This window comes from Salvelinus sp. IW2-2015, linkage group LG4q.1:29 (assembly GCF_002910315.2).
Source record: "Salvelinus sp. IW2-2015 linkage group LG4q.1:29, ASM291031v2, whole genome shotgun sequence".
Taxonomy (NCBI): domain Eukaryota; kingdom Metazoa; phylum Chordata; class Actinopteri; order Salmoniformes; family Salmonidae; genus Salvelinus; species Salvelinus sp. IW2-2015.
The window spans coordinates 70,413,178-70,426,497 of NC_036842.1; the positions used below are offsets into that span (position 1 = coordinate 70,413,178).

Consider the following 13,320-nt stretch of genomic DNA (forward strand, 5'->3'; position numbering starts at 1 on the left):
GAAAAGCATCCCCAAAGTATGATGTTTCCACCTCCATGCTTCACGGTTGGGATGTGTTCTTGGGGTTGTACTCATCCTTCTATTCCTCCAAACACGGTGAGTGGAGTTTAGAGCAAAAAGCTCTATTTTTGTCTCATCAGACCACATGACCTTCTTCCATTCCTCCTCTGATCATCCAGATGGTCATTGCAAACTTCAGACGGGCCTGGACATGCGCTGGCTTGAGCAGGGGACCTTGCGTGCGCTGCAGGATTTTAATCCATGACGGCGTAGTGTGTTACTAATGGTTTTCTTTGAGACTGTGGTCCCAGCTCTCTTCAGGTCATTGACCAAGTCCTACCGTGTAGTTCTGGGCTGATTCCACTCTCTTCTATGATCATGATGCCCACAGGTGTGCTTGCATGGAGCCCCAGACCGAGGGTGTTGACCGTCATCTTGAACTTCTTCCATTTTCTAATAATTGTGCCAACAGTTGTTGCCTCTCACCAAGCTGCTTGGCTATTGTCCTGTAGCCCATCCCAGCCTTGTACAGGTCTACAATTTATCCCTGATGTCCTTACACAGCTCTCTGGTCTTGGCCATTGTGGAGAGGTTGGAGTCTGTTTGATTGAGTGTGGGACAGGTGTCTTTTATACAGGTAACGAGTTCAAACAGGTGCAGTTAATACAGGTAATGAGTGGAGACAGGAGGGCTTCTTAAAGAAAAACTAACAGGTCTGTGAGAGCCGGAATTCTTACTGGTTGGTAGGTGATCCAATACTTATGTCATGCAATTAATGCAATTAATTACTTAAAAATCATACAATGTGATTTCTGGATTTTTGTTTTAGATTCCGTCTCTCACAGTTGAAGTGTACCCTGATAAAAATGACAGACCTCACATGCTTTGTAAGTAGGAAAACCTGCAAAATCGGCAGTGTATCAAATACTTGTTCTCCCCACTGTACATACAGTTGAAGTCGGAAGTTTACATACACCTTAGCCAAAGGCATTTTAAACTCAGTTTTAGCACATCCCCCCCCCCCCCCTTTTTCTCCAAACATAACGATGGTCATTATGGCCAAACAGTTCTATTTTTGTTTCATTAGACCAGAGGACATTCTCCAAAAGTATGATCTTTGTCCCCATGTACAGTTGCAAAGCGTAGTCTGGCTTTTTTATGGCGGTTTTGGAGCAGTGGCTTCTTCCTTGCTGAGCGGTCTTTCTGGTTATGTCGATATAGGACTCATTTTACTGTGGATATAGATACTTTTGTACCTGTTCCCTCCAGCATCTTCACAAGGTCCTTTGCTGTTGTTCTGGATTGATTTGCACTTTTCGCACCAAAGCACGTTCATCTCTAGGAGAAGAACGCGTCTCCATCCTCAGCGGTATGACGGCTACGTGGTCCGATGGTGTTTATACTTGCGTATATTGTTGTACAGATGAACGTGGTACCTTCAGCCGTTTGGAAATTGCTTCCAAGGATGAACCAGAATTGTGGAGGTCTACACATTTTTTTTCCTGAGGTCTTGGCTGATTCTTTTTGATTTTCCCATGATGTCAAGCAATGAGGCACTGCGTTTGAAGGTAGGCCTTGAAATATATCCACAGGTACAACTCCAATTGACTCAAATGATGTCAATTAGCCTACCAGAAGCTTTTAAAGCCATGACATCATTTTATGGAATTTTCCAAGCTGTTTGAAGCACAGTCAACTTAGTGTATGCAAACTTCTGACCAACTGGAATTGTGATTAAGTGAAATAATCTGTAAACAATTTTGTATAAATTACTTGTCAGGCACAAAGTAGATGTACTAACCGACTTGCCAAAACTATGGTTTGTTAACAAGAAATTTGTGGAGTGGTTGAAAAATGAGTTTTAATGACTCCATCCGAAGGTATGTAAACTTCCGACTTCAACTGTATACATACATACATATATACATACATACAGTACCAGTCAAAAGTTGACACACCTACTCATTCAACGATTTTTCTTTATTTTTACTATTTTCTACATTGTAGAATAATAGTGCAGTCATCAAAACTCTGAAATAACACACATGGAATCATGTAGTAACCAATTAAGTGTTAAACAAAGCTGGGCTCAGCTCGTTCAAGAAACCTCACACCAGTGATGTTTTTGTCAGGTTGTAATCCCAACAGATTTATCCACTCTAGAATTACCAAATTGTATCCTCCACCCCATGCAATTTATCAGCTTGCCGCAAGCTTCTCCGTTATTAATCGGTTTTAGCAAAAATTCTCCTCTACTGTCGAATTGTTTTGCGCTACTGGCTATTGGAAAAGGAGTTTCAGTTGAGTTTCATGACCTTATTATTAGCTTCCCCAAGTTCCTCTGGGCAGCATCCCCTCTGTTCCTCCTGAGATGGATACAGCAGATCCTCCAATGGTGCAACATACAATTCAGTACACATTGCGACTGACAAACCCCAACCTAACCCTTGGGCCTTCTTTAGATGCCACCTGGAAGTGCTGAGACGAGCAGTAGTTATAATTTGCACTAGTCCTGCATGTGACTAAGACAAACTACATTTAAAATATATATAAATGCAACAGTAAAGTGTTGGTTTCATGAGCCAAACAAAAACATACCAAAGATTTTTCATATGCACAAAAAGCGTTTTACCACTGTAGTGTCTGCAAACTTGATGATTGAGTTGGAGGCGTGCATGGCCACGCAGTCGTGGGTGAACAGGAGAGGGCTCAGAACGCACCCTTGTGGGGCCCAGTGTTGAGGATCAGCGGGGTGGAGATGTTGTTTCCTACCCTCACCACGCGGGCGGCCCGTCAGGAAGTCCAGTACCCAGTTGCACAGGGCGGGTCGAGACCCAGGGTCTCGAGCTTGATGATGAGTTTGGAGGGTACTATGGTGTTAAATGCTGAGCTGTAGTCGATGAAAGCATTCTCACATAGGTATTCCTCTTGTCCAGATGGGTTATGGCAGTGTGCAGTTGGTTGCGATTGCGTCGTCTGTGGACCTATTGGGTCGGTAAGCAATTGAGTGGGTCTAGGGTGTCAGGTAGGGTGGAGGTGATATGGTCTTGACTAGTCTCTCAAAGCACTTCATGATGACGGAAATGAGTGCTACGGGCGGTAGTCGTTTAGCCAGTTACCTTAGCTTTCTGGAACAGGAACAATGGTGGCCCTCTTGAAGCATGTGGGAACAGCAGACTGGGATAAGGATTGATTGAATATGTCCGTAAACACACCAGCCAGCTGGTCTGCGCATGCTCTGAGGACGCGGCTGGCGATTCCGTCTGGGCCTGCAGCCCTGCGAGGGTTAACACGTTTAAATGTTTTACTCACGTCGGCTGCAGTGAAGGAGAGTCTGCAGGTTTTGGTAGCGGGCCGTGTCAGTAGCACTGTATTGTCCTCAAAGCGAACAAAAATGTTATTTAGTCTGTCTGGGAGCAAGACATCCTGGTCCGCGACGGAGCTTTTTTTTTGTAATCCGTGATTGACTGTAGACCCTGCCACATACCTCTTGTGTCTGAGCCGTTGAATTGTGACTCTACTTTGTCTCTATACTGACGCTTAGCTTGTTTGATTGCCTTGCGGAGAATAGCTACACTGTTTGTATTCGGTCATGTTTATGGTCACCTTGCCCTGGTTAAAAGCAGTGGTTTGCGCTTTCAGTTTTGCGCGAATGCTGCATCAATCCACGGTTTTCTGTTGGGGAATTGTTAATAGTTGTGTGGGTACGGCCAATGCACTTGCTAATAAATTCGCTCACCGAATCAGTGTATTCATCAATGTTGTTTGACGCAATGCGGAACTATCCCAATCCACGTGATCGAAGCAATCTTGAAGCGTGGAATCAGATTGGTCGGACCAGCGTTGAACAGACCTGAGCACGGGAGCTTCCTTTTTAGTCTCTGTCTATAGGCAGGGAGCACACAAATGGAGTCGTGGTCAGCTTTTTCCCGAAAGGAGGGCGGGGAGGGCCTATATGCGTCGCGGAAGTTAGAATAACAATGATTCCAGGGTTTTACCAGCCCTGGTAGCACAATCGACTATGCTGATAGAATTTAGGGAGTCTTGTTTCAGATTAGCCTTGTTAAAATCCCCAGCTACAATGAATGCAGCCTCAGAATATGTGGTTTCCAGTTTACATAGAGTCAAATAAAGTTCGTTCAGGGCCATCTGTGTCTGCTTGGGGGGGAATAAATGCGGCTGTGATTATAATCGAAGAGAGATTCCCTTGGTAGATAATGCGGTCAACATTTGATTGTGAGAATTCTAGGTCAGGTGAACAGAATGACTCTAGTTCCTGTATTGTGTTATGATCACACCACGTCTCGTAATCATAAGGCATACCCCCCCGCCCCTCTTCTTACCAGAAGATGCTTGTTTCTGTCGGTGCGATGCGTGAAAAGATGAAGAAACCAGCTGGCTGTACCGACTCCGATAGCGTGTCTCGGGTGAGCCATGTTTCCGTGAAGCAAAGAACGTTAGTCTCTTATGTCTCTCTGGAATGCTAACCTTGCTTGGATTTCATCAACCTTGTTGTCAAGAGACTGGACATTGGCGAGTAGTATGCTCGGGAGCGGTGCGCGATGTMCCCGTCTCCGGAGCCTGACCAGAAGACCGCTTCGTCTGCCCCTTTTACGACGTCGTTGTTTTGGTTTGCCGGCTGGGATCCGATCCATTGTCCTGGGTGGTGGGCAAAACACAGGATCCGCTTCGGGAAAGTCGTATTCTTGGTCGTAATGATGGTGAGTTGACATTGCTCTTATATCCAGTAGTTCCTCCCGACTGTATGTAATAAAACCTAAGATTACCTGGGGTACCAATGTAAGAAATAACACGTTAAAAAAAACAAAATACTGCATAGTCTCCTAGGAACGCGAAGCGGCCATCTCTGTTGGCGCCGGAAGTCCCGACGTGTTTCCAGCAACGAACACAATTGCATTTTATCTATGCCAATTTTAATGCACAAAAATTCCATGATGAGATCCTGAGGTCCATTGTGAGGACCATTTTTTGTTTTTTTAAGCTATCTTTCACCATCAGATGCATATCTGTATTCCCAGTCGTGTGAAATCCATTGACTAGGGCCTAATGAATTTATTTGACTGATYTCCTCATATGAGCTGTAACTCAGTAAAATCTTTGAAATTGTTGCTTATTATATTTTAGTTCAGTGTAATTACAGGTAGAGCGTCAAATGGACATGTGAAGTCTACTGCCATGACCTCACGCATATACAAAAAAAATATGAACACTCTGCKTAATCTGAACTCCAAATTATGCTGCTCATATGATTATCAACTGATAAGTGGATTCTGTTTAAATGTGACTTCTCTCTCCATCTATCGTTCTCTCTCAGCGGAGGGTCTTCCTCAGGTCTTCTACTTTGGGCCTTGTGGGAAATACAATGCCATGGTGTTGGAGCTGCTGGGTCCCAGTCTAGAAGACCTCTTTGACCTTTGTGACAGGACCTTCTCTCTTAAGACCGTTTTGATGATGGCTATTCAGCTGGTAAGTTCAGTTAGCATCCAAATTACGAAGAATCTTGTTTTCAATAATTATGTGTCTGTTCTGATTGTATTTGCCAGTGTGTCCACTTGTGCATCTGTTTGACTGTCACACACTTCTCCACTCCTCAGCTATCCCGGATGGAGTACGTCCACTCCAAGAACCTCATCTACCGAGACGTGAAGCCAGAGAACTTCCTCATCGGGCGGCAGGGGCACAAGCAGGAGCACATCATCCACATAATTGACTTTGGCCTGGCCAAAGAGTACATCGACCCCGAGACCAAAAAACACATCCCCTACAGGGAACACAAGAGCCTCACAGGGACCGCCCGCTACATGTCTATTAACACCCACTTAGGAAAAGGTAGGGCTACAGTACTGCGCCCCTCTACCACACAACTTAACTTGTCGCCTCAACTTCCCTGAGTGTTACTTACATGGATACAGTATAGGCTGCTCTCTCATATTTGATTGGTTGAACTCTACAATTTGAAAGGCTTTGCCTTTGAGATTTTTGTAACCTGTGTACATACGGTGCATTCGGAAAGCATTCAGACCCCTGGACTTTTCCCACATTTTGTTACATTACAGCCTTATTCTAAAATTGATTTAAAAAATCTCACCAATCTACACACAATACCCCATAATGATAAAGTAAAAACAGGTTTTTAGTAATGTGTGCAAATTTATTACAAATAAAAAAACATTTACATAAGTATCCAGACCCTTTGCTATGAGACTCGAAATTGAGCTCAGGTGCCACCTGTTTCCATTGATCATCCTTGATGTTTCTACAACTTGATTGGTCCACCTGTGGTAAATTCAATTGATTGGTCTTGATTTGGAAAGGCACACATCTGTCTAAATAAGGTCCAACTGTTGACAGTGCATGTCAGAGCAACAACCAAGCCAATGAGGTCGAAGGAATTGTCAGTGGAGTGCCGAGACAGGATCGTGTTGAGGCACAGATCTGGGGAAGGGTACCAAAACATTTCTGCAGCATTGAAGATCCCCAAGAACAAAGTGGCCTCGAGCATTCTTAAATAGAAGAAGTTTGGAACCACCAAGACTCTTCCTAGACCTGGCCAAACCTGAGAAATCAGGGGAGAAGGGCCTTGGTCAGAGAGGTGACCAAGAACACAATGGTCACTCTGACAGAMCTKCAGAGTTCCTCTGTGGAGATGGGGGAACCTTCCAGAAGGGCAACGATCTCTGCAGCACTCCACCAATCAGGCCTTTTTGGTAGATCGGAAGCCACTCCTCAGTAAAAGGCACATGACGGCCCGCTTGGACTGCCAAAAGTTACCTGAAGGACTCTCAGACCATTAGAAACAAGTTTCTCTGGTCTGATGAAAGCAAGATTGATCTCTGGCCTGAATGCCAAGCATCACGTCTGGAGGAAACCTGGCACCATCCCTATGGTGAATCATGGTGGTGACAGCATCATGCTGTGGGGATGCGTTTCAGCGGCAGGGACTGGGAGGCTAGTCAGGATCGAGGGAAAGATGAACCGAGCAAAGTGCAGAGATCCTTGATGAAAACCTGCTCCAGAGCGCTCAGGACTTCAGACTGGGATGAAGTTTCACCTTCCAACAGGACAATGACCCTAAGCACACAGCCGAGACAACACAGGAGTGGCTTCCTGATCAAACATCTCTGGAGAGACCTGAAAATAGCTGTGCAGCGACGTTCCCCATACAACCTGACAGAGCTTAAGAGGATCTGCAGAGAAGAATGGGAGAAACTCCCCAAATACAGGTTTGCCAAGCTAGTATGTGTCATACATAGGGTTGCAATATTCCAGGAACTTTCAATAAATTACATTGTTTTCCTGAAATCCTGGTAGGCGGTTTCCCGGTATCAGGAAGGAGTGAGCAGGAAATCTGAAATCCTCCAACCAGGATTTTTGGAAAACCAGAGAATTTATTGAAAGTTCCTGGAATTTTGCAACCTTAGTCATACCCAAGAAGACTCGAGGCTGTAATCGCTGCCAAAGGTGCTTCAACAAAGTACTCAGTAAAGGGTCTGAATATTTCAAGTAAAATAAAAATAAATATATATGTATATATATATTTGCACACAAACTGTTTTTGCTTTGTCATTATGGGGTATTGTCTGTAGATTGATGTGAGACGAAAGAAGAAAAAAAATTGCATAATAATATTGAATACATCAAAACTAAGAAATTACAGCTATGGAATCATGTAGTAACCKAAAAATTGTTCAACAAATCGAAATATGTTATTTTTGAGATTCTTTAAAGTAGCCACCCTTTGCCTTGATGACAGCTCTGATATTTTGAAATGGCGTCCACTTCTAGGCCGAGTTGCTGTCATGTTAAATCTTCTCCATTCGTAAATTATTTGCCTCACAGTGGACTGATAGAGCTCAAATCTTTTTGAGATTATTTTATGGCCATCCCCAGACTGATGTGCTCTCACTCCTCGTCCTGATGTCCTCTGAGATCTCCTTTCCTCTCGGGATGTTGTGCTTTGAATTCACCTGGATGAGTAACACAACTGACCAGGTTTCTTATCTCTATTTATCCCGCTCAAACTCTTTCCTAACGATCTCTCCTTTGATTGGTTCATTTGGTACCCAATTATTTACCCAACTTCCTCCGTTTAAGAATGATGGAGGCTACTGTGTTCTTGGGGACCTTCAATGCTGCAAAACATTTTTGGTAACCTTCCCCAGATCTATGCCTCGACACGATCCTGTCTCGGAGCTCTACGGGCAATTCCTTCGACCTCATGGCTTGGTTGTTACTCTGACAAGCACTGTCAACTGTGGGACCTTATATAGACAGATGTGTGCCTTTCCAAATCATGTCCAATCAATTGAATTTACCACAGGTGGACTCCAATCAAGTTGTAGAAACATCTGAAGGATGACCAATGGAAACAGGATGTACCTGAGCTCAATTTTGAGTCTCATAGCAAAGGGTCTGAATACTTATGTAAATAAGGTATTTGTTTTTTATCTTTAATACATTTGGAAACATTTCTAAAAACCTGTTTTCGTTTTGTCATTATGGGGTATTGTGTGTAGATTGAGGATTTTTTTTATTTAATAGATTTTAGAACAAAGTTGTAACGTAACAATGTGGAAAAAGTCAAGGGGTCTGAGTACTTTCCGAAGGCACTGTGTATATAAACTCAAAACACAAAAAAGAAACTTCCCTTTTTCAGGACCCTGTCTTTRGAAGATAATTCATAAAAATACAAATAACATTTTTTGGTAACCTTCCCCAGATCTATGCCTTGACCTATGCCCAGATCTTCATTGTAAAGGGTTTAAACACTGTTTTCCATGCTTGTTCAATGAACCATGAACATGCACCTGTGGAACGGTCGTTAAGACACAAAGCTTAGACAGTAGGCAATTATGGTCACAGTTATGAAAACTTAGGACACTAAAGAGGCCTTTCTACTGACTCTGATAAACACCAAAAGAAATATGCCCTGCTCATCTGCATGAACGTGCCTTAGGCATGCAATGTCCGTACTGTGAGACGCCTAAGACAGCGCTACAGGGAGACCGAATGGACAGCTGATCGTCCTCGCAGTGGTAGACCACGTGTAACACCTGCACAGGATCGGTACATCTGAACATCACACCTGCGGGACAGGTACAGGATGGTAACAACAACTGCCCGAGTTGCATAAGGAACGCACAATCCCTCCATCAGTGCTCAGACTGTACGCAATAGGCTGAGAGAGGCTGGACTGAGGGCTTGTAGGCCTGTTGTAAGGCAGGTCCTCACCAGACGTCACAGGCAACAATGTCGCCTATGGGCACAAACCCACTGTCGCTGGACCAGATAGCACTGGCAAAAAGTGCTCTTCACTGACGAGTTGCGTTTTTTTCTCACCAGGGGTGATGGTCGGATTCGCGTTTATTGTCGAGGGAATGAGCGTTACACCGAGGCCTGTACTCTGGAGCGGGATCAATTTGGAGATGGAGGGTCCGTCATGGCCTGGGGCGGTGTGTCACAGCATCATCGGACTGAGCTTGTTGTCATTGCAGGCAATCTCAACGCTATGCGTTAAAGGGAAGACATCGTCCTCCCTCATGTGGTACCCTTCCTGCAGGCTCATCCTGACATGACCCTCCAGCATGACAATGCCATACTGCTCGTTCTGTGTGTGATTTCCTACAAGACAGGAATGTCAGTGTTCTGCCATGGCCAGCGAAGAGCCCGGATCTCAATCCCTTTGAGCACGTCTGGGACCTGTTGGATCGGAGGGTGAGGGCTAGGGCCATTCCCCCCAGAAATGTCTGGGCACTTGCAGGTGCAAGTTGGAAGAGTGGGGTATCATCTCGCAGCAAGAACTGGCAAATCTGGTGCAGTCCATGAGGAGTAAATGCACTGCAGTACTTAATGCAGCTGGTGGCCACACCAGATAGTGACTTACTTTTCATTTTTGACCCCCCCCCTTTGTTCAGTAACAGAAATGTAATAATGTGTTCGTCACATGTCTGTGGAACTTGTTCAGTGTGTCTCAGTTGTTGAATCTTGTTATGTTCATACAAATATTTACACATGTAAAGTTTGTTGAAAATAAACGCAGTTGACTGTCAGAGGACGTTTATTTTTTTGCTGAGTTTAGATAGATATACAGTACCAGTCAAAAGTTTGGGCACACCTACTCAGACATAAAGACACAAACTATGAAATCATGTAGTAACCAAAAAAGTGTTTATTTTATATTTGAGATTCTTCAAAGTAGGCACCCTTTGCCTTGATGACAGTTTTGCACACTTGGCCTTCTCTCATCCAGCTTCATGAAGTGGAATGCATTTCAATTAACTGGTGTGCCTTGTTAAAAGTACATTTTGAGGAATTGATTTTCTTAATGCGTTTGAGCCACTTGTGCTGTGACAAGGTAGGGGTGATATGCAGAAGATAGCCCTATTTAGTAAAATAAAAAGTCCATATTATGGCATGAACAGCTCAAATAAGCCAAGAATAATGACAGTCCATCATTACTTTTAAGACATGAAGGTCAGTCATCTGGAAAATTGCAAGAACTTTGAAAGATTCTTCCTGCAGTTGCAAAAACCGTCAAGCTCCATGATGAAACTGGCTCATGAGGACCGCCACAGGAAAGGAAGATGCAGCGTTACATCTGCTGCAGAGGATAAGTTCATTACAGTTACCAGCCTCAGAAATGGCAGCCCAAATAAATGCTTCACAGAGTTCAAGTAACAGACACATCTCAACATCAACTGTTCAGAGGGGACTGCGGGAATCAGGCCTTCATGTTCGAATTGCTGCAAAGAAACCACTACTAAAGGACACCAATAAGAAGACTTGCTTGGGCCAAGGAACACAAGCAATGGACAGTAGATTGGTGGAAATCTGTCCTTTGGTCTGATGAGTCCAAATTTGAGATTTTTGGTTCCAACCGCTGTGTTTTTGTGAGACGCAGTGTAGGTGAACGGATGATTTCTGCATGTGTGGTTCCCACTGTGAAGCATGGAGGAGGAGGTGTCATGGTGTGGGGATACTTTGCTGGTGACACTGTCAATGATTTATTTATAATTCAAGGCACACTAAACCCCCATGGCTACCACAGCAATACGCCATCCATTCTGGTTTGTGCTTAGTGGGACTATAATTTGTTTTTGAACGGGACAATTGCCTATCACACCTCCAGGCTGTGGAAGGGCTATTTGACCAAGATGGAGTGCTGCATCAGATGACCTGGCCTCCACAATCACCCTACCTCAACCCAATTGAGATGGTTTGGGATGAGTTGGTGAAGGAAAAGCAGCCAACAAGTGCTCAGCATATGTGGGAAATCCTTCAAGACTGTTGGAAAAGCATTCCAGGTGAAGATGGTTGAGAGAATGCCAAGTGTGTGCAAAGCTGTCATCAAGGCAAAGAGTGGCTACTTTGAAGATTCTAAAATATGCTAATTGAGTCCATGTGTGTTTTTTCATAGTTTTGATGTCTTCACTATTATTCTTCAATGTAGAAAATGGTACAAATAATCTTTTGACGTGTGGAGATGTGTGTGGAGCGAGACCTCCAACACAGGAGTATGGTAGATATGCTATATATTGGTCACAGCTGAAAACGGACACCCCTCCCTTTTTGTTTCAGAGCAAAGTCGACGGGATGACCTGGAAGCCCTGGGCCACATGTTCATGTATTTCCTACGAGGGAGTCTGCCGTGGCAAGGACTCAAGGTAGGGGAGCTAGGCATGATGTCAGCTGGGTCATGTTCAGTAGGCACAAAATGGGGGGGTACTATCTGAGCTCGTCCAATAAGAAATGCTTGTTTTTGTTTTTTGTTCGCGAAGCATTTTTCTATGATGTGCCCTTATAATGAACTTTACCCAGATGTTAGAGTGTGATGCGCTACTAGTTGTGATTCAAGGAGGGAGAGAGAGAAGGAATGTTCACCTGAAGGAAGCACAGGAGCGATAAAGTGGGTGATTGAAAGACTGGCTAGGAGGAGGGAAAGCGAAATGTAACATTGGGGTGAAGGGAGGGAGAAAAGATGGAAAAGGTGTGTTTGGACTCAATTTGTGCCTTCTACCTACAGGCTGACACCCTGAAAGAGCGATACCAGAAGATTGGCGACACCAAGCGCAACACTCCCATCGAGGTCCTCTGTGAAAGCTTTCCAGGTATTGTGCCAATCTTCCACCCTGACACTAGTGGATGCCTTTGAAATGGTTACATTTCCTAGAACACACACTTTGCACTGCATGTTATGGCAGTTAATAATCGCAATAGAATAATCAAGAGCGAGCTGGACTTAGAAATGGGCTTAAGTGAGCAGAAGATGCTTCTTGAAGGACAGGCGCATTGGAGAGTGAATGAAAGAGCATGTATTTGCAAGACACCACGTTTCCATCCAACCTTTTCATGCGGATGAATTTAGCTGTCGCATGAAAAATGTCACAACTGGGCTGATGGAAACAGGAACTGCAGGTTCAATTTTAGAAATGCCGACAGACAATTTGTTCGTTTGACATGGTGGTATCTTTTTGGGTCGGTAAAAATTCATTATACGAAACATTTGCAAATATTGATATAATAACCATCATATCGAAGTAGTCACGCAATATGTTGTGTGGTCCTCCCACACCATACACGACTCGAAAGCATGCAGTTTATTAGGCTACAGATTAAATACGTTATGAGAACTTCACAGAGTGTGAATGTGAAAGGTGATGAGCTTGATGCTCATTTTCCAATAAATAGCGAGGGTCTTGTTCTGGTCACATGATTGATGCTTGGCTGCCGTTTGACAGATACAAATAATATCGCTCTTATCCATAATCATCTCATAATGTAGGTAGCCTACCTGCACTGTATCTGCAAGCTATTGGCTAAAGAGCATGTGCCAAAACCAGAGTGGGCACATTTGCTATATAAATCAAATTTGATTTGTCACATGCGCCGAATACAACAAGTGTAGACCTTACAGTGAAATGCTTACTTACAAMCCCTTAACTAACAATGCAGTTTTAAGAAAATAACAACAAAAAATGAATAGATAAGAATAACAAATAATTACAGAGCAGCAGTAAATAACAATAGCGGGGCTATATACAAGGGGTAACGGTACAGAGTCAATGTGCAGGGGCACCGGTGTCAAAGTAATATGTACCTGAAGGTAGTCATTAAAATGACTATGCATAGATAATAAACCGAGAGTAACAGCAATGCAAATAGTCTAGGTAGCAATTTGTTTAATTGTTCAGCAGTCTTATGGCTTGAGGGTAGAAGCTGTTTAGAAGCTTCTGGGACCTAGACTTGGCGCTCCGGTACCGCTTGCCGTGCGGTAGCAGAGAGAACAGTCTGAATCGGGTG

General features: G+C 43.9%; 1 protein-coding gene across 7 annotated transcripts in view; it reads left to right on the forward strand.

Moving 5' to 3' along the window:
* The window catches only part of LOC111962458 (casein kinase I), a 69,520-nt gene that overhangs the window by 39,750 nt on the left and 16,450 nt on the right, over positions 1-13,320 (forward strand). For all 7 annotated transcript variants that reach the window (XM_023985555.2, XM_023985557.2, XM_023985559.2 and 4 more), the window contains 4 exons: positions 5,336-5,487; positions 5,616-5,850; positions 11,599-11,684; positions 12,044-12,128. In XM_023985555.2, the coding sequence (XP_023841323.1) occupies positions 5,336-5,487; positions 5,616-5,850; positions 11,599-11,684; positions 12,044-12,128 (558 nt within the window). The remainder of the gene's footprint in view (positions 1-5,335; positions 5,488-5,615; positions 5,851-11,598; positions 11,685-12,043; positions 12,129-13,320) is intronic.